Source organism: Hoplias malabaricus, chromosome 16 (genome assembly GCF_029633855.1).
Source record: "Hoplias malabaricus isolate fHopMal1 chromosome 16, fHopMal1.hap1, whole genome shotgun sequence".
Lineage (NCBI taxonomy): Eukaryota > Metazoa > Chordata > Actinopteri > Characiformes > Erythrinidae > Hoplias > Hoplias malabaricus.
The window spans coordinates 24,855,621-24,868,525 of record NC_089815.1 but is presented as its reverse complement, the minus strand read 5'-3'; the positions used below and the strand labels follow the sequence as shown (position 1 = coordinate 24,868,525).

The following is a 12,905-nucleotide window of genomic DNA, read 5'->3' as shown; positions in this document are numbered from 1 at the left end:
ACCACATTATGGGTGTCAGGTCCGAGCATTCCTAGATGAACAGTTTCCTGGAAAGTGGATTGGTCGTCGTGGGCCAGTTGAATGGTCCCCAAGTTCTCCCGATCTAACCCCCTTAGACTTTTATCTTTGGGGTCATCTGAAGGCAATTATCTATGCTGTGAAGATACGAGATGTGTAGCACCTGAAACTACGGATACTGGAAGCCTGTGCTAGCATTTCTCCTGCAGTGCAGTCCAACACAATGGGCAGCACTTTGAACACATTTTATAAGTAAACTTGTAACTAACTTGTAAATAACTCATAAACTTTACTCATAGAGTAAAGTTACGTTAAAATCAAGCACACCGTTGTTTTTCTTGTGAAATTCCCAATAAGTTTGATGTGTCACATGACCCTTTTCCCATTGAAAAAACAAAAGTTGGATCCAAAATGGCCGACTTCAAAATGGCCGCCATGGTCACCACCCATCTTGAATGTGCCACAAACAGGAAGTTAATATCACCAACCATTCCCATTTTATTAATGTGTATGCATATATATGGCCCACCCTGTACACTGCCCATCAAAAGTGACAAGAGGGAGGACCATTGTTAGCACAGTATTTTCCCCTGGAGAAATGAATGTACTGTAACTTAAAGGTACACAAAGGATGTAATATACATTAGAATCACAGATGCCACTCTAATTCATCCTAAAGGTGCTGGTGCTACATCTCTCCACAGAACACAGTTCCACTGCTTCACATCCCAATGCAGATGGGGCTTTATACCCTTTTACCCCACACTTTGCATTGGGTTCGAAGACCTTAAGCATGTGTGGCTGCTCTAAAAGGTAATTTGAAATTTCATCTCAGTATAACTACCCCTGGAAGTTGGGACAGTGAGAATAAGTGTCCCTAAACATTTGGCAGCCAATATATCACAGAGCAAGGTCAACTCAGCGCCAGCTGTGGCTCCAAAGTCCACTTAGTGATTTGATAGCTGCACAGCCCTATTTTTGGATCGACTTGGAGAGAGGGAGAGGGAGAGGGAGAGAGGGAGAGAGAGAGAGAGAGAGAGTGGGAGGGAGAGAGAGAGAGAGGGAGAGAGTGTGAGAGAGAGAGAGAGAGAGAGAGAGAGAGAGATGGAGCGAGGGAATTCTAGAGAGGGAGTGCCCCTTTTCATTGCATATTTTTCATATTTTAAACTCCTTAACAAATTTCACAGCTCGCCAGCTTTGAAATGGCAAAAAATTCGTCTGGTTGTCTGGCAGATATCTTTTTACGAGGCTCACTCACCCACTTTTGGATTGAGGCAGTGATTCCGCAGCCGAGCAGGCGCTGTTTCTCCTCGCTCAGCCTCCAGGAACAACAGGTTCCTCCCCACGGGCCTGGAGAAAGGTTCCATCATTTTTCTCCGGAGGCGAAGAGATGAGAGGTGATGAGAGGAGAGCAGAGAATGAAGAGGGAGGGGCTCGAAAAAATAACTCTTCCCCCTGCAGCCACAGAGTTTTGAGCATCCTCAATTTTACGGCTCTGACACCGAGATGGGATTCTGGAGTAAAACAATAATTGGGGTTTGGCTCAATTAGACCTCCAGCCACCCATCCACCGCTCTTCCTCCTCTCCACCTTAATTACCAGCCTTACCTCGCGGTTCTGCCTCTGATTTCTTGCGGCTGCTGACTCACTGTGTGTCATGGTTCATTCAGCTCCTCTCCATTAAATTATTACAGCCACATAGAGCTGACGGATACAAACCCGTCTCCCCTGATCCGGCAGCTGCGGCCGGCCATGTGCTCAGGCCATAATTTATCAGACAAGCTCACTCTGAGCCTTAAATGATGAATGTGGAAGATGTGAGGTGGTCAGAACACGTACAGGGAGAGCAGAAAACTAGTATTCAGACACTTTTGCGTTTAATATTTAATTTACATCCACACATATAGACACTTTAACATTTTTTTCAGGTTTTTATGCCACAGCTTTGCTTTAATGTCCATTTACATGAAGTGATTGTTGGAAATCATACAGAAAAATTAGCTTTCAATAAAATAGGTTTTCAATGTCACTTTTGACTTGGTTCGAAGAAAATATATGTAATAAAAAGTGTTGAAAAATGAAATATTCAGGAGATGAAGTTTTGTTCAGTGATGTATGTAAGCAGTTCCTCAAACTCCATCTAGATGTTAGTGCTGCAAAATTCATGGTGCCTTAAGAATGCTCATGGCAAACCTGCTGTCAATATTTACCAATTTTTATAATGAATTCCAGACAAGGTTCATGTTAAAAAGATGTTCATGTTAAAGTCATTTCACAAAAACAAAGGGGTCTGGAATTGTTTTTCACTCACTGCATTTTTACAGTAAGGAGAACAATCCTAAAGCAGTGGTAGAGCTCAGGTCCAGGAGTCGGGGCCTGTACTAAAGCAGCAGGACTGGATTAAGTTTGAGCTGCTGTCCATTTCAGAAATGATGAAACATGTTCATCGCTGCAGTACTCAGTGTTCAGCTCGGTCTGTCAGAGTGGCCTGGTTTTGAGTGTGTGTGTGTGTGTGTGTGTGTGCCCACCAGAATATTGTGTTTTGGGGACATGGTTTGTCTCAAACATGGTAGGTATGTTTTAATGTAAAGGGAACGTTAGTGTTAGGTTTAGGATTAGGGTTGTGTTTAGGTGGATGGTTCGGACAGTAGAACACTTAAGCTTTTGGGTAGTGCCGGGCAATAATTAATTATCCATATTTATCACAGAGAAAATGTGATATGATTTTTAAACACATTTTCGATATTTCAATATTATTTACAGCATCTGTCACTGGCTAATGTTCATTCAGGGCAAGTGAGTGAGTGAGTAAGTGTGTTTATAATTAGAAGAGCCAAGAGCTGGTCATTTCAGATTAAAAGTCCTCTAAGCAGCAGTGGCAGTATGTTATACATACTGCAATTCTCTCATTTAATTCGATGTTTATTGTGGGTACAGATGATTACTTATGTCCAGTTAAGTATGATTACTTAACTCTATGAATGCTGTATTCATTAGAACTGTGATTTTGAAGAGTCATATAAATGAAAAATAATTGTAGTCAAAATATAAATACAAAGGAGAACTATACACAGCAATATTTTTCTTTATGTACAGAAAAGGTGGTGGATTTGTTTATAAAATATTATATGGTTTTATAAAAGGAGGTTTCATAGACTGTGATTTATATTTTGGCCATGATGCCCAGCTCTGGCTTACGGTGAGTCTCCACAAAATGAATGGAAATCTGAGACCCCACAGAAGCAATGTATATGAATATCTGCCTGTCTGTTCATGTGTTTGATTGTGTGTGTACCTCCTGTGTGTTCCTTCAGTGCTGATGGAATTTGCGTACACTTGATCAAGTCTGGCGTCTGTCTGCAGACACACAATGATATGACTGACAGAGGATCGCCAGGGAGGGGGAAGAGGGAGGGGCAGTGGGAGAGGGAAGGCAGAAGCAAACTGATTAATATTTTTGTGGGTCTTCCAATGGGGAACACTGGCGTCTTTGTGATAAAGGCTCTTAAGCTCTGCCCAGAACGCTGCTCATCCCTCTCCTCTCCTTTCAAACATGTGGGTGGGGGTTTGTAGGGGGATTCGTTTACAACCGCTTCCCGATGGAGGCGGTCAAATGTTAGTTTGTTTCTTCTTTGTGCTGTGGCTTGTTTCCCCTGACACTCTGCTGCTGTCAGGCTTTATCTTTCCTTCTCACAGTTCTATTGCAAGGGCTATAAAAGTGCATCGTCATCATGGAATTACACTTGAGTATGATGGATTTGACCTAATGCTGTCAAAAAATTATACCGAAGTTATTTTACTTTTGATTTTTAAACCTAAAATATAACATAGTTCTTGTTAATATGAGGGTATTCATATATATAGTGTCTACAGTATTAGTATTAATATAGATTTCAGTGATTCACAAGCATAGAACTAAGCCATTAAATTTAGCAGTTTACACAAACCTTTACAGGAGAACTGTACTAATTACTAATTCTGTGTTACTTTCTGCAGTTTGCTGGTGTGTGATATGACTGTGTGTTATTTTTATCATCTGAAGACAGATATAAAAGTAAACAGGCATAAAATCGTGCATTTTGGATGCTGCCAGCTGCCAGCTAGTCTATTTCAAGAGTCCAGTATTCTAATTTAACAACTTTATAAAGATATGAACCAGTCAATGTTATATTTATCATTGCACACTTTTACAAATACATTTGTGCTTTCAATTACCCATTACTCATATTCTTCATCTGTCTAACAATTCTAATTGCACTAGGGCTGCAACTAATGATTATTTTGATAATCGATTAATCTGTCGCTTATTTTTTCGAATAATCGATTATTAATCAGATAAAAGGGAAGACAAGCCAAATTTGGTTTATTGTCTGTTACTAGCATATTCAGGATACCATCAGTGAGAACAGCTGCTTGCTGTGGTGTGCAGATCTTCTTCAAAAAATAGTCAGCAATGCTGGGCTGTTTTTATCTGAGGTGAGAGAGAAAGTGTAGATATGAACATACACCTTTTTTAAGTTAATAACTACTGATCTAAAATGCAGACAACAATGAAGGCAAATTGAAATTACATAAATGGATATTGGGGGATGATGCCATGTGCTGAGAATAAAAGGGAAATTCATCTAACACATGATCAGATATCGTTAAGATATTTAAGATTTTAGAGAACTAATGTTGTAATTGTATAAGGAACACACCACCTACCATTATTAAAAATTAGTGTTTACATGAAGAATTAATCCAACCATTACATTAATTTTATATTTATCAATATTTAACACAGTGTATGTAATGTAATATACACTTATAATGTAATATACACTTGGCTGTGATACTCAAACATTAACACGCAATGCCGGTCAGAAAAGACCTTGAACAAGGCTTTAAATACATTATTTTAAAAAATGCTTGGATTTTTTTAAACTCTGAATGTAACTGCCGCCACATTTAAGGTGGAACAGAAAACTCGCTAAATACAAGAGTGATATAAATTTACTAAAAATGAGACCTCTTGTTTAACTACTCTAGCAGGCTCTAGTGACATTGAGTGAAAGAAAAACTAACGTCGCTAATGCTAGCTTGAGTAAAACTACGGCCTGTTTTGAAACTGCTGGTCGAGCTGACACATTTAAGGCGGAAGAGAAAACTCGGGGGGATGCTAAGGCTTGTTCGCTAAACGCAAGTGTAATAGCAATGTACTACGAAAAACAAATGTGGTTTAATTACTCTAGCAGGCTCTAGTAACATTGAGTGAGAGAGAAAGTAGAATTAACTTACTATACTTCATCTCTTTTACACATAGCTCCAACAGACTTCCTTTTCAGGTGCTCATGCAGTGATGTTGTGCTGCCGTGCCATGCGAGATCAGCTGTGCACATTTTGCACCTATCGCTGTTCTTTGAAGGCGTTAATGTAAAGTGTTGCCATACTTTTGATGATTGGGTCGTACATTTTTCTCTCTGCTTGTGCTAACATTATCCTCTGCTGTGACCGCCTCCGCCATTTTTCAAACCCTTCTTCCAGAGTTCGTCACGTGTAGCAACTGTACCTATGTGTATAATAACTTAGACCCAACTAATTGATTATTAAATTAGTTGCAAACTATTTTAACACTCGATTTTAATCGATTTAATTGATTAGTTGTTGCAGCCCTAAATTGCACCCTTCTGACATTTTTTATGAATTTGTAATGAGTTTGTATACTGCAATCTATGTCCAAAAACGTTTGTCTATTGTTATCTGTATCTAGTTCAGTGCACTCCTTATTTTACTTTATCAGCTCCACAGATGTTTGTGAATACACACTAATTCCAGCCAGCTACACATTCCAGATGCCATCTACAATAAATATATATGTAAAATGCTGGGATGGGGCAATGCAGAACTGAAAAGTGTGTGGAAGGTTTTGTACAGGTCAATAGGGGAATAAGACTTTGTTTGTTTATCTGTTTTTATCAAAGCCTTATTTAGGTGTCACATAGCTTTAATAATGATTTATATTTTACTGTTACCAGTGATTGTTATATGATGTCAATGTTGTATTTGTATATTCTGGGAAACACTTAAGTAAAGTGGGACATTATAACATTATTGTGTCCTTTTTAAGTTGTAACCAGCATTACAAAGTAATAACTGTGATGAATACAGCAGTGTCCAGAGGGTTTTTGTGTTATACAACATAATCATTGCACTAACCTGGGTCTATATGGAACATACATATTAATAATGTCTATACATCTTTTTCCCTTCTTATTTTATGTATCACACCAGAATAAACCACGTCGAATCAGGGTGGAATCCTCAGCCTTGATTTGTCTCCTAAAGAAGTTTAAAGAAGGTCAGAGATTTTCACGCTTTACGTTTGAACTTCCGCAGCCCAGCAGCGAGGGCTTCACAAAACCTCATTTGCATTTTTCATTAGAGATATCAAAGCACAGGTAGTGAAAGTGAGAGATCAGCAGAAAGGTAAAGGAAGGATGGAGAGTTTAAAGAAAGTGCAGCTTTGTAGCCGTCATCCTCAAGTCATCTGCAGCTTGGGGACCACAGTCTCAGCGCTGTCTGACCGCTATCGATCGGTCAGAGTGGGGGAATGGGATTGGAGGGAAATCCCCAGTGGACCTGCTGCTTTTGCTCTGACCCCACCCCACTGTTATGGACTCACCTTAACCCTTTACTCTCTGGATGAAATGAAGAGCATAGAGCTCTGTCTGACTCTGATTCTCCTCTATTTGCAGGTTATGGGATCGGTCTCCCACAGAACTCCCCCCTCACCTCCAACATCTCTGAATTCATCAGCCGATACAAATCGGACGGTTACATGGACATGCTGCACGACAAGTGGTACAAGGTGGTGCCTTGCGGGAAGAGGGTCTTTGCTGTCACAGAGGTGAGTACCAGCATTACATACACTGCAACTGGAGATAAAAAGTCAGTATTTTGAGGGAATACATCTTTTTTTTATCTATCAGTCAGAATATTTTGGAAGCTGTAAATCAGATTTATTTATTTATTTATTTATGTAATGTAATAATGTAGGGCAGCACGGTGGCGCAGTCACACAGCTCCAGGGGCCTGGAGGTTGTGGGTTCGATTCTGTCTGTGAGGAGTTCGTGTGTTCTCCCTGTGTCTGCGTGGGTTTCCTCCCACAGTCCAAAAACACATGTTGGTAGGTGGATTGACGACTCAAAAAATGCTTGTAGGTGTGAGTGTGTGAGTGAATGTGTGAGTGTGTGTCACCCTGTGAAGGACTGGTGCCCCCTCCAGGGTGTGTTCCCGCCTTGCGCCCAATGATTCCAGGTAGGCCCTGGACCCACCGCAACCCTGAACTGGATAAGGGTTACAGATAATGAATGAATGAATGTAATAATGTAATCAATTATGTCAGTATTTAAAGAGGACATATTACAAGTCTTAATTAAACTTTAGTGATATGCTCTGATCAAAATAATACCTCTCTAAACAGCCCTGTTTTGAGCGACTGGCTTCAGAACCTGTTCCTTTAAACAGTAATTAGCCACTGTTCACCCCACCCACAAGTGCACAGCAACAAGCTCACATTTTTTGTCATTTTTAACCTTTGATTAGCGTTTTGGTTTTTATTTTACATGGTTTTACCTCATCTTTGCACTTTCACATACACACAAGCCCAGCACTGTCTCAGAAGGGTACAGGACAATTCTAAACTGTCCACACTTGATGTAAGAAGCAGCACAAAACTGAAGAGTTCATGTTATATTCATTTATCAAAACATGACTGGGTGGTCAGGTAATGGTTATCAAACCTACAGAAAAGACTTCTTACCTTCTGACAGTGACAGTAAATCAGCCGAAGAGAGCCTTGAACACCAACTTTCCATGGATTATTGCCTTGGATTAACATGCCATTGAATATTCCAAGTGGTAATCCCATGTAATGTGTATGTGCGTGTTCGTAAGCCACGTGTCCAGCAGGGCTCCTTCCACTGCCTTTATACTCTGTAATGAATTTGTGAGAGAACAGGTAGCACGTTGTCCATGCCTTCTGTCCTGAGCCACTGGGCCACATTATTGCACAATTAATTGCTGTTTAATCTGATTAAACAAAGCTAATGGGCTGTTTTAAAGAAGGACTGGACGGTAGGCATCAAGCATTACAATGAAGTTCAGGCCTCTGCCATCTGGACCATGAGGCAAAGGTATACCCAGGGTTCCAATTATCGAATTAACAACCGCCGTCTCTTTCCTTTTTCTTGATTTTATTTTAACAGAAAAAATCCAATAGTGTCTTCAAATGTTTGCCTTTTCCATATTTTGCCAGAGCGGCTTTCATATCTTACTTTATTCTTCAGTGGGTAGCGAGCTTGAGTTGCTTTGACGTATTGATGTGCCGCAGCCCCTACACCGAGTTCCTCTTGTATCATTATCTCTCCGGCTGTCAGGGCTGTGCTTTGGATCAGGTAAAAAACCTTCAGAAGATTCCGGAGTAAATGACACGTTGAGAGGTTTCTGACATTTCCTACAGGAACCAGCGGGAGGAAAGGGTTTTGCTTTTTCACTTTTTATACCTTGCTACAGCACACGTCCTGCAGACTGCTGGGAAACTTGTGGCGGAGCATGTGCTGCTCCTAATTTTGGACAGGAAATAAATGAACAGCCTTATACATATTTAAGCTCATGGTGGACACGTTCCTAACTGCAATCCAGGATCAACTCTGTTTACATTTGGCAGACACTATTCTCTGGAGTGGCCCTTACTTTTAATTACGCAACAGGAATAGTGTTAATGCAGGGTTGGGAGTGTGGTCCAAGGACTCTTACTGATATGTCAATTTCAACATCATTTGAAGAGCTGCCCCATGAAAGGATATTACGATTGGTCCTCCATCCATCATCCGACTGGAGAGGTCATGGTGCTGAGCTGTCAGTGGACCTGGTGGGTTAGGGGAGGGTGCACGGTGCACTTACTGATAGAGCGAGACAGTGGGTTTGTGGCGTGCATCTTACAGCTCGCGTTTAGCACTTCTCTGGGCCCCAAAACAGGCCCTTAGAATAGTCCTAACTTCCCACCACAGTCAATACCCCTGAGTCAAGCTGCTGCACACGTCCGGGGTCCTGTGTGCAATCCTCAATTCGAGTCACTGCTTCGGAGGAGTTTGTTGTGTTCTCCCTGTGTCCGTGTGGGTTTCCATCTAGATGATTGTTATATGGATTGGCCATGTGTGACTGGGTGAGTGTGTGAAGCCCTGTGATGGACTGGTGATACGTCCACGGTGAGTTCCTGCCTTTCTCTCAGTGTTTCTGTGTAGGCTCCACACCAACCATGACCCTGAAGAGGATAAAGCAGTTATAGAATATAATCCAAAGGAACCAAAACGACTGAGGCATAAATAACTTGAATTGACTTACGTTGAGAGTAAAAGAGTGTGTGCCTTCTCATGTAAGGTCGGTATTTTTGAAAACCTCCATTGTCTGGAGAGTTTATTTTTTAATAGCTTTACTGAATTGTGAATGGCACTGAGAAGTGGACGGGTCTGGTGAGCATTAGGAGCTAACAGGATGAGCCGCTGTGTTCTCCAGCTCAGTGTGTGTGGAGCCATTGGGGAGCTGTGTTCACAGGGTTTCTCACCCGAGGGAAAGCTGTGTGTGCACTCTCCAGGAGACAGTCCACCAAAAGCCTGCTCCCCGATCACAGTTCTGCACCGGAGCCGGTTGAGCAGTGACCCGTCTGAGCCGGGCAGACAGGGAGAATCAAACAGGCTTTATCTGGAGTGCAGGAAGGTTCTTAAGTGCCCTCGGGAAAGGCAAGTCTTCAGCAAGTCTCCCCGAACCTCTCCTCCACCTCGTCGTCGTCCTCCTCCTCCTCGCCACATGCCCTTAGGTCAAAACACTGCGAGAAGTGAGACTCCACTCTCAGAGATTCTCTGGGATCTTCCTCTGACTTTACACTTCATTTCCAGGTTGTAACAGGGGGAGTCATTTATGACAGTGACAACTGTGAGAGCTTTCATGGTCGACATTTTAATTAAAACAACCTCTCGCTCAGCTACTGTGCCCCTCAGGGATGGAGTTTGCTCTTAACAATAAAAGCTGAAGGATTCCGTAGCTAAAGCCATTCTTCTGCGACAGGCACAGAAGGGGTTTTTTGTTATAGCGCTCGTTTTCAAATTAAGGGACTTTTTTGTGAGGGGCTCCCTGGTTATTCTGGTTTTGTGCTGCTCCTTGTGGTACCTGCAGACACCAAAGAACTCTGTTCACTTGTGAAAAAAGGGTATGTCTACTGTGAAGCACATGGACAACCAAATTTTGCTTTGCTGTGTTAAAATAAGGGGGGGGGGGCACTCATAGAAGCCTACAGAACTCTGCTTCCTCCCAGTGGTGTTGAAAATAATGCACTGATAAATAAACTAACATTACAGGGTCCTTGTTTCAGTCTTATGTGGTAAGTCTTTAGCACTATAACACTAACATAATCATGGCAACTTTCGGTTGCCATCCGTGACCTGCTGAACTGTTCCTGTTGATTGGGGGAATGTCGTGATATGAAACAGCCAATCAGAACAGAGCATACATTTCAGTCTTAAAGGCACAGTAATAAAAACAGCACCTTTAATTCAAAGCTTTAAATAAATGAATTAAATCTGTGTCTTTTTCCTTTTCAAGGTCACAGACAGGGCACCACACACTCGACCAGTCACTCTCACAAACACACACCTGTAGATCCTTTTTTTTTTTTTTTTTTTTTTTTTTTTTTTTTTTTTTTTTTACTGTGGGAGGAAACCCACACAGACACAGTGAGAACACACAAAACTCCTCACAGACAGTGACCCAAGGCAGGGGCTGAACCCACACAATCCCAGGACCCTGGGAACAATACCTGGTCATAAAATGGTGTAAAATGTTGAAAATCATAAAACTGACCTCAGGACTGGAATTAAAACACAATGAATATGCAGAATATGGGCTCTTTAAAGGGCCTTTATTTGGCACAGAGAGTCAGGGGCTTGGAGACCGTTGGCGGTTACAGAAAAGCACGTGGAGCGCCTTTACGACTGACGTGAACGTGGCTCCTTTTTTCAATTAGCCAAGATGTATGTTTTTTTTTTTTTTCAAATTCCAATTAGTTCTAGTCAGTAGGATTCCTTCTCCATCAAAGCCGCTCCTGGGAGGATTCACACGAATCCCACTTCACCGGGACCTCAGCTGGCCTCGAAAGCTGAAGGAATACAGTGCCCCCTACTGACCGGCCTGGCCTTTCAAAACACTCCCTCAAGAGACTTCAAAGAGTTTTTCCACAAATGGATTTTAGGCTTCACGCCCGCTGACAAAGACAAGACGGCCGAGAAGAGCTGTGTCACAAAAGCCTCCTAACCTCCTGCATTCACTCCCGGCTTATGGCACACATCTGCAGGCGTGTGGCTTCACAGAGGCCTGGAGACGCTGCACAGGCTCGTCCTCCTCATCCATTTTTGCAGCACTGCGGGAGGCCTTTCAGAAGACCCTGTTATAAATAGTGTGTGTGTGTGTGTGTGTGTGTGTTTGTCCTCTCCAGACTTTGCAGATGGGTATCCGTCACTTCTCAGGGTTGTTTGTGCTGCTGTGTGTGGGCGTGACTGGGGCGTTGCTCACTCTGGCCGGAGAGCATGCCTTCTACCGTCTGGTGCTTCCTCACATTCGCCGCCGGCAGAAATTCAAATATTGGCTCCACACCAGCCAGGTGAGACCCCAGTGATAAGAACATCTATCACAGTAAGCGAACATTATTGGCTTTCCAGATTTTTCTGGTTTCAAGGCTATTGTGGTCCTCTCCGGTGTTCCACACAAAGCCCTGAAGCGACCTGACCTTAGTTTGACCTCTGAAGTTATAGTTATAGAAGTTACTTGTCAGTATTCACAAGATGTTCCAGATGATATATGATGATACCACTGTCTGCAGCTTATATATGTGTGTTATACCTTGTTTTATAAAATGTGTATATTTTGTAGACTTAATTATATATCTCTTATATGTTTATACTAGTGTTGTTATGTAATGATTTTAAAGTGAGGCCTCAGGCTGAGAGTATAAACAGCAGCCGTTAAATTTAAAATGAGAGTAAGAGCGCCATCTGGTGTTTAAACGTGGCACTGAGCGCGAGCGCGTGGATGAATATTTAAATGAGATGTAGGAGGTCCCTGAGGAGGTGCGGCGATTTAACACATTCTTGAATGTAATAATGATTTTGAAATTTAACGTACGGCGTGGTAATCTTTCACTTCTCTGAGATAAATATATGTTCTGCAGAAAATCCACAGAGCACTGAACATGACGTATGAGGACGTTAAGAGGCAGAGGGCCAACTCGGAGAAAAGGTATTTATTTTGTGAGGACACTTCACTACATCAACTTCTTTCACACGGGTGCCTAGTGTCTGTTTTAAACTGAAGTCTGAGCTCAAAATAAGGCTGTTGTGAATGTACTGGGCACAACCACATGGACGTATTACTCAAAGCTCTGGGCAGGGAGTGAAGTAAGTACAACATGGACACTGCTGCTGCCACACAACCTTCAATCTTCACCTCGGGTCACTGTCCGTGAGGGCCGTTCTGTGTGGGTTTCCTCTCACAGTCTTCATACACATTTGTTGTTGGCCTGTGTGAGAGTGAATTTGTGAGTGTGTAAGTTCCAGACCACAACCCTGAAGTGGCTATGGAGGATGTGAGTGAATGGATCAATTAATTTGAAAAACGTACCATGTACCAATGAATAATCAATGATTATTCGGGGTAGGGTTAAAGATAAGCCCCACCTGTATGTAGATGTAGTCTTGTTTTTGACTGGTAGTGATTCAATACCATTGTTCTTTCCTTGTGAATGTGTGCGTCACCCTGTGATGGACTGGCGCCCCCTCTAGGGTGTGTGTGTTTTT

At 42.1% G+C, this 12,905-nt stretch overlaps 1 protein-coding gene across 1 annotated transcript in view; it reads left to right on the top strand.

The window, feature by feature from the left end:
- Positions 1-12,905, top strand: part of grin3bb (glutamate receptor, ionotropic, N-methyl-D-aspartate 3Bb) — a 71,844-nt gene that overhangs the window by 56,785 nt on the left and 2,154 nt on the right. Inside the window, exons 6-8 of the mRNA XM_066646996.1 lie at positions 6,756-6,907; positions 11,549-11,713; positions 12,281-12,348. Of these exons, the coding sequence (XP_066503093.1) occupies positions 6,756-6,907; positions 11,549-11,713; positions 12,281-12,348 (385 nt within the window). The remainder of the gene's footprint in view (positions 1-6,755; positions 6,908-11,548; positions 11,714-12,280; positions 12,349-12,905) is intronic.